The sequence below is a fragment of the Carcharodon carcharias genome, chromosome 15 (genome assembly GCF_017639515.1).
Source record: "Carcharodon carcharias isolate sCarCar2 chromosome 15, sCarCar2.pri, whole genome shotgun sequence".
In the NCBI taxonomy this organism is placed as follows: Eukaryota; Metazoa; Chordata; class Chondrichthyes; order Lamniformes; family Lamnidae; genus Carcharodon; species Carcharodon carcharias.
In genome coordinates, this window is record NC_054481.1 from 99,102,616 (window position 1) to 99,121,706 (window position 19,091).

Genomic DNA, 19,091 nt, shown 5'->3' on the forward strand with positions numbered 1-19,091 from the left:
ACTTAAAATTCCATTGAGCAATTAGCTGTTCATTCATTTACAATTTACTTCAGGCGCTACACAGGTTTGAAGTATCGAACTCTCACACTTTCCAAAGGTACATTTTATTCTTTTTGTCACATGATATCAAGCTTTTCATCACAACTGCACATAAAGGATTTATTAAAACAATTTATTCCTCTAAATAGAAATTTGTGATCGCACTTGATGATTGCATTTAACTAAACTACATCAGTGCCTCCTCTTTGTGATTCAGTGGACACAAAAACAACAATTCGAAAGCATTAACCATTAAAACCAGCTGCAATATGTAGCCTTTCACCTTTTTTGAAGGGTGTAATATGTCCTTTGACGGACAGGAGAAGCTGTTGCGTTAAACTCTGGTGCACAGTTCTAGAGGAGATGCTTCTAGACTCGTGAGTCCATGGCGTACATTTTGCCAGTGGCTGTTCTTCCATATTGATAGAAGGAGAGGTTGTATCGTGCAGTTCTCAAATCTGTTTGAGGAAATAGAAAGGAGAATCATTCCAGATGGGGTTTCTACCAGCGTTGGGGTCGATTTTCCTCTCAAGCTGCACCTGTGGCTACAAGAGCAAGTCAGAGGCTGGGAATTCTACGGAGAGTAACTCACCTCCTGACACCCCAAAGCCTGTCCACCATCTACAAGGCACAAGTCAGGAATGTGATGGAATACTTTCCACTTGCCTGGATGAGTGCAGCTGCAACACTAAAGAAGCTCAACACCATCCAGGATAAAACAGCTTACTTGATTGGCACCCCATCTATCACCTTAAACATTCACCCTCTCCAACACCAACATACAGTAGCAGCAGTGTGTACCATCTACAAGATGCACTGCAGCAACTCACCAAGGCTCCTTCGACAGCACCTTCCAAACCCATTACCTTTACCACCTAGAAGGACAAGGGCAGCAGATACATGGGAACACCACAACCTGCAAGTTCCCTCCAAGCCACACACCATCCAGACATGTAACTATATCACTGTTCCTTCACCATCACTGGGTCAAAATCCTTGAACTCCCTTCCTAACAGCACTGTGGGTGTATCTACACTACATGGGCTGCAGCAGTTCGAGAAGGCAGCTCACCACCACTTTTTCAAGGGCAAATAATGATGGGCAATAAATGCTGACCTAGTCAGCGATGCCCACATCCCATGAAAGAATAAATAAAAAAAGTTCATGATTTCAAAAGGCAGGGCAAAAAATTGAGCAAGGAGCTATTCTGACTATTCAACCATACTCCCTGGAGCTCGCACCAGAGGTTCTGTCAAATGTCAACGATCCCACTTTACTAAGGATGGATAAAGCGTAACAATGTGCAACTAACTGTATTTGAGTGTCTGGTAGAATGTAATTCCCATCATTTGTGTTACAATGATTCTAGGCACAAGAAATGATGTGCACCTTTAGCTTCCAGCATTGCTATAACATATAGAGGGGAGGAATTTAGAACATAAGGACTAAAAACTTGGAGCCGGAGTAGGCCATTCGGCCCCTCAAGCCAGCTCTGCCATTCGGTACAATCAAGGCTGATCTTGTGCCTCAACTCCACCTTCCCATGTTATCCCCATATCCCTTAATTCCCACAGTGCTCATAAATCTATTGATCTCTGTCTTGAATACGGTCAACAACTGAGTGCCCACAGCTATCTGGGGTAGAGAATTCCAAAGATGCACAAGAAATTTCTCCACATCTCAGTCCCAAATGGCCAACCCCTTTAAATTTTAAATTTTAAAATGCCCCAACAGGAGTTTTATCAACAGTGGGTTGTCAATGTTCTTGTTTTCTTGTCTAGGGCAATGTCACAAAAGTTAGTACTCTTTTAGGCAAGAAGTGACCCTTTCAACTGCTTCAGAGTAAAAACCAGGCTATGCATCTCAGTAAGGTTGCAGGTTCAATCAAAATCTGCACTGAGTTTGTGGGTCTCAACTGGTACAGGAGTCGCCCTTAGTACTCATGGTCTAGAGAGCTGGGAAAACCAGAGTGCCCATTCCTGATAGCTATCCAGTGACTTCTACAGTAAACAGTGAGAGTGTGTGCGTGTGACTGAGTGTGTGTGTGTGTTTGTGTGTGTGTATGTGTTTGTGTGTGTGTGTGTAAAGCACCTGATTCTCCCTGATTAAATAGCTCATTGACAGTCACTGTCCAAGTTAACACATGGGGATAATATCAAAGAGGCAGTATTGCCTGACGAACAAGGCTCAGCACCTGAAGCAGAGAAAGATAGATAGTTATTGTGGAAGCAATCATTTTTGATTCAACTTACCTCTGAAAAGATAAAGGCAACAGGTTAACATGATAGAAGCCAGGAAGCAGCCTGTCGACCCAGCCATTCCCAGCCAGCAAGACCAACCAAATTCATACTGAATTCCTAAAAACACATTCTGCAGTACCAGTGTCGCTCTTTCCACGTACACATCCACGGCGTACCACACGGAACCGATCATACCTGGGATTCCTGCAGACAGACAGTCATCATGTCAATACATTCAGTCTGACTGAGAGCTTCGAAAAGTCAGGAGACAGGTTTTGGATGAAGAAGACTCTGTCTTTCCAGAATACCCAGCCTACCATCTTCCGCTTCCCAAACTGAAAGTTTTCCCATCACCAACCTTATCGTCTTCCCATTAAAAACCATGTTATCCTTCCATTACCATATTCCATTTTCCTATTCCCAACTATATTATCTTTCCATTTGGCTGTTTCTTCAATGAGCCCTGGTGCTGACTTCAACCACTCTTAATGCCAACAAAATCTTAACAAGCTTAAAAACATTATTTCCATTGGGTTCCAAGACACTGCATATGGCAATGGAAATTAATTTTATGGGCCTTATTCTAAGGTTTAGTACTTTGGATGTCCAAGTTTCAGGCCACCTGAGCCCTCCCTCCACTATCCAATTTGTTTCATCCTGGTTTTCTATGGTTTTCCAACAAAACAAAGGACAATTCATGTCATCACATCACATTGTTTCAGCTGACATTTAAAAATGTTCCCAATGTCTTTTTTTTAGTAATGTTCATGTATGCATAAATTATTTTTTCCAATTCCCTTCCTTTTCTGCTCAAGGTGGTCCCTCTTGCTGGATTATGGCTCCATAGCCTCTGACAGCTCAGCCGGGGAACCATTCTAACCCTTGTCAGTGAAACCTAAATTTTCTGATTGGCATTATTTTAATGCACCAATCATAAAAGCAAAGCTTCAGTGCCATTGTGCTATTCAGTCACTGAGGGCATCACATCAAAACCCAGTTCTGCTCTTCATCAATGTCCACAGATTAGCAACATGAGAAACCAGAACTGGCTGATGTTACCCCTCGCTACCTGGAACAGGATTTTCAGGTTGTGGGGCGGGCGTGGTGGGCAGGCCCAGGAGTGGCCGGGAAAAGATCTGCCACCCGCAATCGGCCCCCGACCACGATTTCATGCTGGCTGGACAATTAACAGCCAGCCAGCGTGAAAGGCGCGCTAAAAAGCTCAGCGCTACTGAATTGGGGGCGGGAGGAGGGTGAGCGCTGAAGTCTGCGCAGGCGCTGGGGAGCGGGCAATGAAAGCTCCCTGAATGCAGAGAGCTGCCTCAGGGAACTGAAGAATTATAAAATCAAAAATAAAGATTTGGAAATTCTGAAATAAATATTCCACACAGGACTCACTTACATGAACACGTACATAATAAAAATTATGTCAAAACGTTTTTATTTATTTTTTGATTAGTGTCGGAAACCCCATCTCGCCCTGTGGTTGAGGTTTCCTCAAAAAATGCAAAGGCCGCCTGGCAATTGCAACCTTGAATGGACAGCGCAAAATATCTCTTAATTAATAAATTAATGGCCTTAATAGGCCTCTTAATTATTGGCGGGTGCGATGCTGACTCTCGCGCGTGCCCGCCGACCAAAATATCGAGCGAGCACGAGATGACGTCAGGACGCTCACCCAACGTCAGCACACGCTATTTTATGCCCAACTGGGTTGGGCTCAGGACATAAAAATCCGCCCACGGATTCTAATAGTTACTTAGGTATAGTCCGAAACCAGGTTAGTGAGCACATGGCGCCAGCAATAAAACTTGCAGGTCTGTATTTTTCAGGTCCATATTTGGTCATGCACAAGCCAACTGCATCATCAGGGAGCACGCTGCAATTATTCTATTGAACACTCTTTAAGAAATGCGTTAGTTACTCAATGAAATGAGCCAGCCTTACCTCCTATTCCAAAAATGAAGCCTGCCATGTAACAGATTCTTAATTTGATCTGAGGTTCTTCTCTTAGAATCTTCACACAGTCCAATCCAAAAAGTAATATAATAAGTGCAAAGCCTGCCAGAATGTCTGCTGTAATCATTAGTGCTCGAGTGAGCACTATCTTAACTGGAAGAAAAGGAGGAGACAAAGAAAGAAACCCATTTATCATACATCTATTAGAAATCACAATCTTATGACAGAACCGGGTGAGCCCCTTGACCCTCTCATAGAATAATAATTGAATCAACGGATGGTATGTTTCCATTAAGGTGTTTAGAGCATTTTCTTAAACGAGTCCTGTATCCTGACTACAATAAAACTTCCCTTTTTTTTTCCATTCATTCTCAGGTTGTGGTCATTGTCAACATTTATTGCCCATCCCTAGCTGGCCTGAAAAAGAGGTGGTGAAGGCGCTTGCCGTAGTTTGATGCAGCTGAATGGCCTGACAGGCCACTTCTGAGGGCGGGTGAGAGTCAATCATGTTGGCGTGGGTTTGGAGCTACCTCTGGCCAGGTTTCCATCCCAAAAGAATATTAGTGAAACCTCTATGTAAAGGAATGTGAATTGTCAGCCTTGGCGCATTTTCACCTCCAAGTCATGTATTTGAGTTCAACTCCAGAGACCCGAGCACTTAACCTATGCCGACGCTTCAGTGCAGTACTGGGGTTGTGCTACGCTGGCAGAAGAGGTGTTAAACCTCTTTCGGAAAAAATGTTACACCTCTCATGTAGGCACATAAAATTCTATGATACTTTTCGAAGACGAGCAGGGAAATGCTCCAAGTATCCTAGTAATATTTATCGTAAGAAAGCTACCATAAAAAAAAACAATTATCCGGTCATTTATCTACTTGTTGTTTGTGGGATTTTACAGTGCACAAATTGGCTGCCATGTTCTCTACATTAGAACAGTGACTACATTTGAAAAGTAGCAGTTTGGTACACTCTGAGACTGTATAAAGTGCTATATAAATATCTACTCAAGCCAACTGTCCTAAATATTGCCTATTTAGTGCCTGAACCTTCTTAAACTGCTGCCTCAATAGATTTAAAAATATTACTTAAGGTTTACCATCTCTATCCCATCCTTTAAAAAAATGACTCTTAGGCTGGGATTTTCTTTTGTTGCTTATTTACGGTGAAATATTCCACAACTGGCAACCAACATAAAAGTTTTCTAATGGCATAACATAGTAAAATGGTGGTAAATGGAGGAGTACGGCCTATTAGGGACCAAAGTGGTGCCAGAGGGCTGGAGAATTGCAAATGTTATACCTTTGTTTAACAAATGCGTGTAAAGATAACCTGAGCAACTACAGGCCAGTCAGTTTAACTTCGGTGATGGGGAAACTTCAACAAACAATTAGCTGGGACAAAATTAATAGTCTAGTCACATGGACAAATGCAAGTTAATGAAGGAAAGCCAGCATGAATTTCTTATAGGAAAATTATGTTTAATTAACTTGCTGGAGTTTTTTGATGAGGCAATAGAGAGGGTTAATGAGGGTAATGATGTTGATGTGGTGTACATGGACTTCCAAAAGGCATTTTATGTAGTCCCACACAACAAACTTGTGTGCAAAGTTATAGCTCATGGAATAAAAGGGGCATTAGCAACATGGATACAAAATTGGCTGAGTGACTGGAAACAGAGACTAATGGTTACTGGATGTTTTTCAGGCTGGAAGAAGGTTTGTAGTGGACTTTCCCAGCAGTCAGTGCTGGGACCCTTGCTTTTCCTGATATATATTAATGACCTAGATCTTGGTGTGCAGGGGGCCATTTCAAAGTTTGCAGATGCCACAAAACTTGTAAGCATTGTGAACTGTGAGGAGGGTAGTGTAGAACTTCAAAAGGACATAGACAGGTTGGTGGAAAGGACGGACATGTGCCAGATGAAGTTCAATGCAGAAATGTGAAGTGATTTATTTCGGTTGGAAGAACATGGAGAGACAGTACAAAATAAAGGGTGCGACTCTAAAACAGGTGCAGGAGCAGAGGGACCTGCATTTTTTTGTGCAGAAGTCATTGAAGGTGACAGGACAGGTTGAAAGAACAGTTAATAGAGCATACTGTATCTGAGGCTTTATTAATAGGGGCATAGCATACAAGAGAAAGGAGGTTATATATAATAAACTAGTTCAGCCTCAGCTGGAGTATTGCGCCCAGTTCTGAGTGCTGCACTTTAGGAAGGATGTGAAGGCATTGGAGAGAGTGCAGAAATGATTCAAGAGAATGATTCCAGGGATGAGAAACTTCAGTTATGAAGATAAATTGGAGAAGTTAGGACTGTTTTCCTTGGAGAAAAGAAGACTGAGAGGAGATTTGATAGAGGTATTCAAAATCATGCGGGGCCTGGACAGAGTTAATAGTGAGAAACTGTTCTCACTCATAAATGGATTAAGAATAAGAGGGCAAAGGTTTAAAGTAATTAGTAAAACAAGCAAAAAAGATATGAGAAAAAAGTTTATGCAAAGAGTGGGCTAGGATCTGGAATGCACTGCCCAAGAGTGTGGTGAGGGCAGGCTCAGTCAAAGAATTCAAAAGGGAATTAGACTGTTATCTGAGAAGGAATGTGCAGGGTTACAGGGAGAAGGTGGGAGAATGGAACTAAATGAACTTTTCAGACACGATGGGCCGAATGGCTTCCTTCTGCGCTGTAACAATTCTGTGATTCTGTGCAATCCATATGTGTTTCTAAATGTACATTCAGCATAAAAAAAGCTTTAAATCTCTTGTTTTCCTTATTTGGTATGGAATTTCTTTTGTAACATGGTAAAAGTTGAGAGGTGGTTTTTGTTTTGGATAATTGACCTTTCACCTCAGAGACTGTTGGATCCACTAGGCAAATGAGAATAAAAGATATGGGCATTGAACTGCCATATCTTAGCTAAGAATTTCATCAACACGTCCACCTGCTCCCATATTATTCATCATTTCCTGCCTCAGCGAGTGACCCATTCACTGTGTCAATCACTGGCCCTGCAAAGCAGAAATTCTTGACGACATTCCTAAGCTGCTTCCCCATTTTGAACTTGACCCTTCATCATACTGGGAAGGCTTACCTAGAAGTAATGCTTTGGATTTAATTTTTCCATACTGTTTAATATCTTATACATATTCTTATTTTATTGTCTTTGTAACCAATTTCCGTGATGACTTTGCCATCCAACCACCTTGAACCCCACAACCATCCTTTCCCTGAACTCGAGGTTTGTGTGACTTAGGTCTCTTGTGATATGCCCCTTGCACCGCCATCAACTCCACCCCCCACCCCCCCACCCCCCCACCCACCCCACCACCTCCACCTCACTCCAAGGACATTGCTTCATCCATCTAAATCCTCCACTTTACATCTATTCCTTCTTGAAGGCCCCCTTTAAAGATTCCCTTTGGCTAGGTTTTGGTCCCCCATTCTAAGCCCTTATTTGGTTTGCACTGTTTTCTTCCATCGTGCTTCTTTGAAGCATCTGGGAATATTATTTTGATCAAAGGGAGCTATAAAAATGCAAGAGATGGTTGTTAGACACCCCTATAAGATCCCTCTCAGCACCCTCTTCTCAAGCATGAAGATGTTCTCCTGTCTTTCCTCTATACGGTAACACTCATGCCTTCTCACTTTACTTTTAAACAGAATGCAAGTTTCCTTCACCTGATTGCTAGAAAGACCCAAAGTGAAATAGTTTGGAGTTGTCTCAACCAAATTCTTGATGGGTGTGAATCCACGACTGCCCATATTTCAGCTCCAACTGATGCTAAATTATTCAACAACCATTAGGTAGCTGGTATCAGAGAATCCTTGAAGCTGACACTGGATACTAATGTCCAGACAATGAGAACATTGCTCTGGAGTTTAACTCTTTCTAATAGTTCATTGGTTAACCAGTTCACTTAAGATTCTTGAGTACACTATGTTAACAGTTGTTAGAATCAATAGGTTAGTAGTTGCATTAAAATAGCAGCCAAATTTGACCTTTATAGGTTAAGGCAAAAGCAGTCCAATACCAAAGGGAATGGAACCCCTTTTATGAACACTTCAAAGCAATTTTTATACCGCCCCCTGTTATTGTTTTGAATCCAGGAGGTCAGAATCTGTGAACTGCCTTGCAGAGTTAATGCTGTTCCCTTATCCTGGTGCTCGATTTATATACCCATAACAATTGGAGGGTATATTTCCTGGATAGGTGCGCCCAGTGCTCAGACATCACAGGCCCTCAGACCAAGATGGTCTTTTTTTCCATCTTTATTAATTATTGCATTCACATCAGAAAGAAAGAATGGGTTATACAGCATCTTTCACAACTTCAGGGCATCCGAACACAGCCGAGTTACATTTAAAATTTAGCCACAATTATAATACAGGCTAATTTGCACACTGCAATGTTCCAGCAATAGCAAATGAGATAAATGACCAGTTTATCTGTTATTTGATGGTGCTGGTTGAGGGATCAATGTTCATTAGGACACTGGGAGAACATTCTGTTCTTCAAATAGTACTATGGGGACTCTTGCACCCAACTGATCAGGTGGACATCACTTCAACACCTCATCAGAAGTACAGCACCCCTGGCAACACAGCAATCCCTCAGTGCCACCTAGAAGTGTCACCTTGGATTATAGGCTCAAATCCTGAAGTGGGGGTTAAACCTAAACTGCTTGACTCATAAGTGAGAACTCTATTAATAATGTCAGGCTGACACTCATTCCACACTGATGGGTGAGTTTATTTCAAATGGGATAGAGCCTTTCTAACATCAACACATCCTGGAACATAGTACAAATGGATGGGAATATGGAACTTGAAACACAAATAGATCAGCCATGATCTTATTGAATGGTGGAACAGGCTCAAGGGGCTGAATGGCCTACTTCTGCTCCTATTTTGAATGTTCATAGGTGGATTAAGCATTCATACATGCACTCAGCTGGCTCAGATTTCTCGCCTTATTTCCTTATCCCATTTTTTGAATAATTGCATTTGCTATATCCTCTTTCAAAAACTGATCATGTCAAATACCATTTGGAGATCTAATGCCAAATAGTTTTGGTCACCACACTTTAGGAAGGGTTTGGGGACCCTTTGTGTGCAGAGGAGATTTATCAGAATGGCTCCAGGAATGAGGTTAGGTTGGAGAAGTTGGGGTTGTCCTCCTCAGAGTAAAGGAAGTTAAGGGGAGATTTGTTCGATCTGCATGAGATTATGACGGGTTTAGGTAAGCTAGACAAAGAAAAGCTGTTTCCATTAACCAATTGTACAAGGACTAGGGGACAGAGGTTTAAAGCATTGTGCAAGAAATGCAGGGGAATGTGAGGAATAATTTTATTACATAGCCAATGCTATTGACCTGACAATCATTGTCATGAGGGTGGTGGAAGCAGAGATGATCAATGATTTCATAAGGAATTTGGGTGGACGCTCGAGGGAAATAAACATGCAGGGTTACAGGGATAGCACAGGGGAATAGGACTGACGAGGTAGCTCTGTAGAGAGTCAGCATGGACTCGATGGGCTGAATGGCCTCCTTTTGTACCGTAATGATCCTATGACAAGGAATACCTGCAGCACCTGAAATTATTTCACAATCTGAAAGACTCTCGCAACAATGGAGCATTGCTCCATTTTTCACAAACAGTATAAATCCACAAAGAACAATTCTAATTCAGCCATTATCTTACCCGAGAGCTGTTAGTGTTCCCAAACACATTTCATGTTTGTGAGGTGAACCCAGAACTCCCCACCACTCTGGCCAATGAACGACTACTTCAGTGCAGTATACACCGGGTCTTCAGTAGCTACTTACGTGGATGTTCTGCTAATATGGAGTCATATTGATCACATGTCCTGATCCCATCCATGGAGTTTGTGACGCATTCCCACCACAAACCCCTGCATTTCTGACTGACCTGGGAATGTGAGTCAGAGAAAGAATTAAGATCATTTGCGTCTGTCTGTACCAGTCAGTTCAGACCCTATTTCCCACTTACCTCTAGTCCATGTCAGTATGGACATGTGTGTAGTGTTCATCATTACAGGGCAGTCTGGCCACACCTATAATTAAATGGATTCAAAATACAGAAACAGGCCAATGTTTATGCTGAACACAAGCCTCCTCCCATTCTATTTACTCCATCTTATCCTTTTTTGTTTCTTTATTCTTTCATGGGATATGGACGCCACTGGCAAGGCCAGCAATTGTTGCCCATTCCTAATTACCCTTGAACTGAATGGCTTGCCAGGCCACTTTCAGAGGGCTGTTAAGAGTCAACTACATTCCTATGGGTCTGAAGTCACATGTAGATCAGACCAAGTAAGGATGGCAGATTTAAATCCATTAAATTCATTAAATTCAGTGGTGGGGATTTGAATCCATGTTCCAACAGAATTAGCCTAGGCCATTAAATAATTAGCCTAACGATATTGCCACATTACCACTGTCTTCCCCCAATACATTTGCCCATCTTTTTCACCTTAATCTAGCTTCCTCTTAATGGTTACCTCACTGCCCAGGTCAGTGTAGCCATGTCTACAATGGTCATCTCACTGGCCAGGATAGTCTGGTCCACGATGGCACCCATTTCATTTCCTTAAATAAAATAGCACCATCAGTAAATCGTTACAAGTGTGTGAAATTCTCACGAGGTTGAGATCACATCAAATATTTATTTGCGATCGTTCACTTTCTGATTCTTTGGATGTTCAACACGGATCAGTCCTGACTAATTCTCTGTGTGACATTAACTTTTACTGTGCCATGGTTGAGTTTATTATTCCAGGCGCTCCTGGGCTCTAGGGATGACCGGAGAGGCTTTTCAATAGAAACTATCTTTTCAGTTTTGACATATTTCTATGCTTCAATCTTTGGCCTTGTCGGGTTCGAATAGGCACTATCTCAATCTTTGAGCTTTAATTTGACTAGAATAGAGCAGCCTTTGGAGACAACTGAGATTAAGGGTAATATAATTGAGTTGTTTAAGATGATTAAAGGAGTTGAAAGTGTAGATAGAGAGAAACAGTTTCTCCTGGTTGGGGCGAGTCCAGAACACAGGAGCATAACCATAAAATTAGAGACAGGTTGTCAGGGGTGATGACAGGAAGCACTTCCTCACACAAAGGATAGTGGAAATCTGGAACCTTCTCCCCCAGAAAGCTGTTGAGATGAGGTGAGGGTGGAGTTGGGGGTGGTTGAGTGCTTATTGAAAATTTCAAAACCGAAATGGATTTCTATTAGGCAAAGGCCAATGAAGGAATTAAACTACAGATCAGCCATGATCTTATTGAATGACAGAACAAGCTTCAGGAGCTGAATGGCCTACTCCTGTTCCTGTGCTCCAGTCTCAGAAAACTCCCTGCCCGTCCACATCAAAACGAGATAGATCTAGGAAATGAGGAGGAAGCTGCAACAGGTATGTAAAGTGTTTAAAAATTGGGGTAAAACCCATGAAGGCTGAAAATCTGAAGTGTGATTAGAAAGTGTCAGACATACAGGGTGTGCCAGTCTGATGAATAACAACAACTTGCCTTGATATAGCACCTTTAATGTGGCAAAATATCCCAAGGGTGCTTCACACAAAACTCTGAAGAGTTCAGAGGCACAACCACATCAAAAGAACTTAGAAAGTGAGAGTGGGAGGGGGTTAAAAGGACAAGGACAGAGTGAGGTGAGGGGGGACATCCTAGACAATCACTTTTGGCAAATTGAGTGAACCTGCTTATTTGACACTAGCCAATTTCCCCTGGCAGCAGCAGGAGCCAGTTCCATTGAAAGGGTTTTATGACTGTAGTACTAGTGTTTGTTTCCGCACTGTAGAGCATGAGCTCAAAACTTACAAAACTAGTCAGCCCAGGCAGCCATTTCCATGGAGCTGCCAGTACGTTGAGGGATACTCTGTGCTGATTGTAGTGCTGAATGGCTTGTTTTCTTGTTGCAACTCAAATTACATATTGCTTTATCTCAGAGGCTCAGAATTCACATTGCAGATGCCCAATCTCAGCAATGGTACTTGGCGATTGATTTCTGCTGCATTGCTCTTCTCCTTCTTTCCTTGAAGTTACTCCACACCGATGTAAGTATCCATTGAGATTGCAGCCCACCTGTCCTAGTATCCATTCTCAATGCCTGAATTTACTCTGTGAGCTGTCAGCAAAGCTCTTCAATTGGAGGAGGAGGAGGAGTCAGATACGAAAACCTTCCAACAAGAATGACTGGACAGCGTTGAAGAGCAGCAACTCTGACTAGTTTGTTCTCTGGGAGCTTTCAGGCCTACTTGGGGGAGGGTAGCTTGGTGGAGCGACTACATTACTGGGCTAGTAACCCAGAGGCCTGGACTAAGAAGATCACCACAAGACCTGGGGATATTTGAATTTAATTAATTAATTAACCTGGAATTAAAAAGCCAGTCTCAAGAATGATGACCATGAAATTACTGGATTGTCATAAAAACCATCTTGTTCATTAATGTCCTTCAGGAATGGAAATCTGCCATTCTTACCTGGTCTGGCTGATGTGCGTCTCCAGACCCACAGCAATGCTTTGACTCTTAGCCGCCCTCTGAAATGGCCTGGAAAGCCACTCAGTTGGATCAAACAGCTACAGGAAAGTTAATGAGACCTGGAACTTCCACAAAACAGCACTATGGGGTGTGCCTACATCACAAGGACTGCAGCAATTCAAGAAGGTGGCTCACCCCCACCTTCTCAAGGGCAATTAAGAATGGGCAATGAATGCTGGCCTCAACAGCGATGCTTAAATCTGCAAATGAATAAAAAAAACTAACTCTATATAGACCTTGAAGACCCTTCTGGAAGTCCAACTGGTTACTGTAAATACACGGTGGATCATTGAGGGAACCGAGCATCCTTTTATTTGCTCTTTCCTGAATTCTCCCCCCAAACCTCCTGAAGTCAGGCACCATCACCAGCTGAGAGGCTTGATAGAAGACTTTCTCCTCAGCCTCCACCAATGTCAGTTCTCAATCATCTGGAAGGAGCAGCCTTGGGCCAGGGTAGAATTTTTTCACCAAACCATCTCAAGTAATGGGATTAAGGGAACTCATCATGTAAATTATTGTGAACACTAAAAGGTGTAGGTGGCGGGGTGGGGGGCTGGTTCAGCTGCTGACTGCAGGAACCCCAATTTACCATTTTTAAGAAGTGGATAGAGTATGTGAAGCTAATGTTAGTACCTCTTTATCCAGACATTTTGTGGCCTTAGTTATGACCCTCAAAAGGTCTGGTGGGAATTGTGAAGAGGTAAGATTCGATTCTTTTTTTCAACTTTGTGGGACCAACAAGAGCGTCCATGCCCTCCCGGTCCCTCACAATAATGTTTCTGGCTGCTGTCGGCCTGCTCTTGCCTCCCCTGCACCCACCCCATTATCTGTTCCCCCCTCCTCCCTCCACCAAACAGGCCCTCCCTGCTGGTCAGCTCCTTGAAAACGTGGGCTAGATTTTCTCCTCACAAACCAGCACGGTGGAACACGGGTCCTCTTTGGTGCCCACAGTTTTTGGATAACATCAAAATGTGGCTTGAGCCTGAAAACAGTTCGGGCCTGAAGGGTGGAATTTTACAGCCTCTTTGCAGTGGGGGCGGGGCCGTAAAATGCGGCGAGTCGTTCAAAAGCCCATTGGCTTCGGCGGAACCATAAAATCCCACCATCGTAAAATTTCGCCCAAAGACTGGGTCACAGCAATTGGCACACTGCCAATACGTCGCTGGCTTCAGGTCCCCGAACTGAAGATCTCTGCCCTATATGATCATCAACTCTCAGGGCTTTACCAGGACATGCCATCACAACACCCTTGCCGAGGATGTATTAATAGGGTTAGGACTGGCATAATGCCAGCATGTAGCCCATTAGGCGAACATTTTAGCATAGTTTAATGGTTAAGGGCAAATGTTACCCAATAAGTATAACTTGCGCCATCATCAGAACATATGTTAGGAACAAATAAAGGCCATTCAGTGCCTCTGGCATGTGCCAGCTCCTTAAGCAGTAAATAGGCCATTTAATGAGGGTCAATCGTGTTCTTCCAGCATTCCAAACGCAAAAATATTTGAGGGATAAATATTGACATTTTATTCAGCTTTTCTCACTTTGTGAGCTTAAAGTGGTCCAATTGTTTTTTTTAACTCACCAAGCCGTGTTCTCCCATCCCATCCTCCAAGCTCACTCTCCAAAGGGATAAGATCCCACAGCCGGTAACTCCCTTACTGATGAGCAAGGCCCCCGATTTGCAGCTTTTGTAGATAAATGGGTGGAATTGAGTCAAATCCTCAAAACACCAGTAAAATTCCGTAATCCAATGTTCTAAATGATAGAATTTCATTTATCCAATCACAACAAACCCAATAGGTCCAATTAAGGCAGACGGGATTTTGTAATGCACCCCCAACCACACTGCACACCCGACCACACTGACCCCCCCAAAAAATTATGGAACTGTGCTCCTGCCTACGAAATCTCCATGGGATTTCAGCAATATCCCTCCATGACAGGATAGTCCAGTGATTGTCACATTTGCCTTCTCCACCCACACCTCCCAAACCAGAAGCCACAGACATGGGTTTGATTCATAAATATGAATGAGAAGGAACAACCACAGATGCATGACAATGAAGGACTGACTTTTTCACAAAGCAGGTATAAAGGGTGAACACCATTGACCTACCCTAACTCATCCATCCAGACATAATCTGCCATTGCTAGTGCATCTCATCTACAGAAAGAATTTGCCTTAAAGTAGGGTTTTTGCCAACCTCAGAACACCCCAAAACTCCTTACAGCCAATTCATTATTTTAGTGCAGTCACTGTTACAATGTAGGGAAGGGGGCAGCCTAGTTGCGCACAGCAAGATCCCACAAACAAACAATGAAATAAATGACTAGATCATCCCTTTTAGGTGTTAGATGAGGCATATTTTCTGATCAGAACTTCAAGGAGACTCCCCTGTTCTTCTTCGAAATACTGCTGCAGGAACTTTTACATTCACCCGTGAGGGCAAGTGTGGCCCCCATTCGAACGTCACACCCAAAAGACAGAGCCTCGTACAGCCCAGCACTCGCTCAGTGTGGCATAGCAGAGTCAGCCTGGCTCCTGTGGCTTAAATCTGTGGAGTGGGACTTGAGCCTAAGCCCTTCTCACACCTTGTAGTTTCCCCCATCCACAGCACTGTAGAAAACAGGCCAGTTCCAGAATGCAAGCAAAAAAGCAAGTCAATGTTTTCGAGCACCAATACCCAACAGCAAAGACCCCGGGGTTGAACTACAGTCTTGGTGGCCAAGGGGAGGGGATTTCGAAAGCCAGTCGCTGCTCACTTACCTCCAAACTATCATCAGCGTTCACCATCCAACAATCTGTCCAGGTTGCCACAATCAAGAAAAATGTTGACACAAAGGCCAGAGTAAAGGACATAATTTGCAGCACGAAAATCATCTTCACCTTAGGCTGGAGCACTTGCGAGGAAAGAATGTTCAACGTCAGAACTTAGCAAAAAGGTGAATAGATTCACACACAAAGAAAAGGCTCTCCCTTAGTTCATTTAAGGCAAAATAGGATATTTTTTTAGAAAAAATAATTTGAAAGCAAAGGTTTGCTCAAACATTACCTCCACCCAACACACTCAGGAATCATTGTAAATAATCAGACACATTCACAACCACTGAAACTAATTATTCTGACCTCTCTGTGCTCAGGGACCCGTAAAAATCAAATGTGCGACAGGAAATTTTGACTTGACAGCTGGTCAGAGCTGGAAAAATCCAGACAGTCACTCACCCATTTCCTTCCCATTTGAATATTTATGCACTGTTTTGTACGGTTTTAGCTTTCACTTATTGTAGCAGCTTTCTGATCATAAAATGTAACATTTCAACTTCTCAACTCACTCCAACATTATTTCATTACTTTCTCCAGTCTTCTTCTCCCCAATCCCTCCCATCGTCTATCTTCTCGTTGGATTATGGTCCCAGGAATAAGGACAGCACCTCCGACCCCACCAAATGGTCACTTCAAATACATTATCAGTGGGAAGATAGGTCAGAACCTACCCTCACCCACTGTTGCCCCCAAAGACACACATACACACACAAGGCGGAATCTTGTGCCTTCCCACGTGGTGAGTTTGGTGGCGGGAGTGCAACTAATCAGGTGAGAGGGTGGTGAATGGGGCTCCCTCCTTTGCCCTGATTCAGTCCTTGGCGAGGAGGCCCGTGGATGGCCTACCCACCCAGCCGCCAATTGAGGCCCTTAATTGGGCAATTAATGACCACTTAAGGATCTCATCCTGTCACCGCTGGTATTAATCCAGCAGGTGGGCATGGGGATCACCTTGTGTGGTGCACAACAGGCAAACCTATGCGGGATTGCTTGTGGGCTGCCGGGGGTAGGCATGTTCCCTCATTCAAAGGCATTCAGTATCTGACCGAGGGACCTGGCACCGGTAGGGGTGGGGGGTTGCAGCTGAGAGCCACCCCCTCGTCCTATCTGCTGAACCACCCTTTACCCATGATCCCATCCCATGATACCCTCCCACCATCACTCACTTGTGGCCTGGGATCCAGCGATGATACGAAGCCTTGGATGAGTGTAGTACCTTGGTGGCATTGCCATTCAATAGAGCTGCTGGCATTTGATTGGCCAGCAGCTATCGGTGGTCAGGGCTTTCACCCCGGGGTCCTTGATCCTGGGGGAAGGCTTGCCTCTGGCCTGTCAAGTGCCTGAGTGAAAAGTGAAAATGCAGTGGGCCTTCCCGAAAAGAGGTGACACGGGGGTCTCCCTGGCTCTCCAACTGACCCCAACTCCCTCGACAAAATTCTGCCCACAGTGTCTTCACAGTGATCAGCAATATGAACTCCCACAGTGAAACTCCTAATAGCACCTTTGCTGAGATTAGCCAAATCAGCACAGACCATGGCTTAAACCTGGACCCTGCCTGTTCTGTAATGCACAGTCCAAAATGGTGCACCTTCCCATTGAGAAAATTTCCGAAAGCACTAATGTATTGGATTAAACAGATAGAGACATTAACAATGGGCACTAAACAGGGGAAAGAGAAATGAATAAACATGATAAAAAGTTTGGCTAAGGAGTTGGAATTTGAGAAGATTTTTAAAGGTGGAGAGAGAAGTGGAGCAGCAGGGTAAGTCCAGGGAGAGATTGAAAAGAGTAGACAAGGTAACTGACTGTTCTACTGAAAGGGTGGTGAAAGCAGTTCAATCATAACTTTCAAAAAGGAATTGGATATATTCTTGAAAAGGAAAAAAATTTGCAGGACATAGGGAATGAGCAGGGAGTAACTGGATAGCTCTTTTAAAGAGCTGGCATAGGCATGATGAACTGAATGGCCTCCTGTGCCATAAGCTTTTATGAGTCCATGAATGCATAGAAGACTGGAATCAGAGGGATAGAAAGTTTGAGATGGTTTATATAGAGCTGAAAACACTTGCATCAATGAAAATGCGGCAAGGCCATAGGAGGCTTTACCTACAAGAGCGAGGGTTTTAAATTTAATATGTTGAGGGAGGAGAACCTACATTCCATTCTTGGCCTGTGATGTGTTTTCTCATCCATTGGGTTGGTCATGGGTACACTTAGCATCCTTGAATTAGAAGAGAGAAAATAAACCAGCATTCTCGCTCCTGATTGGCCACTGCAGAAATGTGCATGTGTTTGGATAATTGGTTACGATAAGGTGAGACTCAGTTGTGAACCTTTCACATGAGAAATGCTCAAGGGATGTACTCAAGCACAAGTGAGCATCTTCAGGAGAGACGGGAAGAAATTGCAAAGAGGCATGTAAATCTTGAACGAAGATTGAGATGATAAAATGGAACAGTCAGCCTAATGTCCGCTTCTCCATTGCCTAAAAAAAGACTTGCACTTATATAGCCCTGTTCATAACTACAGATCATCTCAAAGCACATTATAACCAATGATGTTCTTTAGAAGTGTAGTTGATCATTGTTGTAGGAAAATGACAACGAATTTGTACACAGCAAGCTCCCACAAGCAGCAATGTGATGATGACCTGGTAGTCTGTGTGTGTGTGTGCTGCTGATTAAGGGATAAACGTTGGCCAGGTCTTCTTCAAAATAGTGCCATGGCATTTTTTACATCAAAAGCAGACAGGGCCTCAGTTTAACATCTCAGTGGGAAAGTGGCATTCCCAGCAGTGCATTGAAAACTCAGTCTCGGTTTTTGTGCTCAAGTCCAGGGCTGGAACTTTATCACACAACCTCTATGATTGAGAGGCAAGGGTGCTACCAACTGAGCCACAGCTGACACTTAGTAGCTCAGTTGAGGTACTCTGCCCTCTGAGTCAGGATTTAAACACTGGTGCTTCCTCTTTGGGATAACCCAGAGGTTTGATCAGAAATTGCACCCAAAGCTGTGTCAATTTGCTGACCGCTAGTTACACCCAAGTATCCTTCCAATCTCATTAAAATACACCTGAGCTTAAAATGGTTGGAAATAAGCATAGGCAATCAGAGTCCGAGGAAAGTGCTGAACCCACACTAAATACTTTTTTGTGTAAAACTTTAAGTTTCAACGAATTTAACTCTAATTCACACACAGTGGCCTGGATTTTCACGGAGTCAGGATAGCTTGTGAGCCCTTTAAAAATGGCAGATGGGTCACGATTCCAGGATTCCCGACCCTATTCCCGAGCTGTCTGATTTTTTTGGGAGTGCCTTTTTAGGGTTTGGGCTGGTTCCTGTCAAATGCTGGCACCCGGGCATTCCCAACCTAGCTGGCTCCACTGCGGACAAAGGCATATCCTACTCCTCCATAATTTTCATGCAGCCAGGCCAGTTTTTTTTAAAAAGT

General features: G+C 43.4%; 1 protein-coding gene across 1 annotated transcript; it reads right to left on the reverse strand.

The window, feature by feature from the left end:
* Positions 1-408: 408 nt before the first annotated feature.
* On the reverse strand, positions 409-15,704 carry LOC121288656 (claudin-16-like). The gene is made up of 5 exons (XM_041207353.1): positions 15,585-15,704; positions 10,066-10,168; positions 4,227-4,391; positions 2,292-2,483; positions 409-497 (listed from the first exon to the last, which is right to left on the reverse strand). The coding sequence occupies exons 1-5, from the start codon at positions 15,696-15,698 to the stop codon at positions 409-411; spliced, it is 663 nt and encodes a 220-aa protein (XP_041063287.1). The 5' UTR covers positions 15,699-15,704.
* Between the last annotated feature and the right edge of the window lie 3,387 nt (positions 15,705-19,091).

What these genes read in the sequence shown, in the direction of transcription:
- LOC121288656 (XM_041207353.1), bottom strand. Translation starts at nt 15,698, where the DNA reads ATGATTTTCGTGCTGCAAATTATGTCCTTTACTCTGGCCTTTGTGTCA. An exon ending in ACGCTGATGATAGTTTGGAG is followed by an intron (nt 10,169 to 15,584) that starts GTAAGTGAGCAG and finishes TCACATTCCCAG; the next exon opens with GTCAGTCAGAAATGCAGGGG. An exon ending in TTGCCTTTATCTTTTCAGAG is followed by an intron (nt 498 to 2,291) that starts GTAAGTTGAATC and finishes TTCCTCAAACAG; the next exon opens with ATTTGAGAACTGCACGATAC.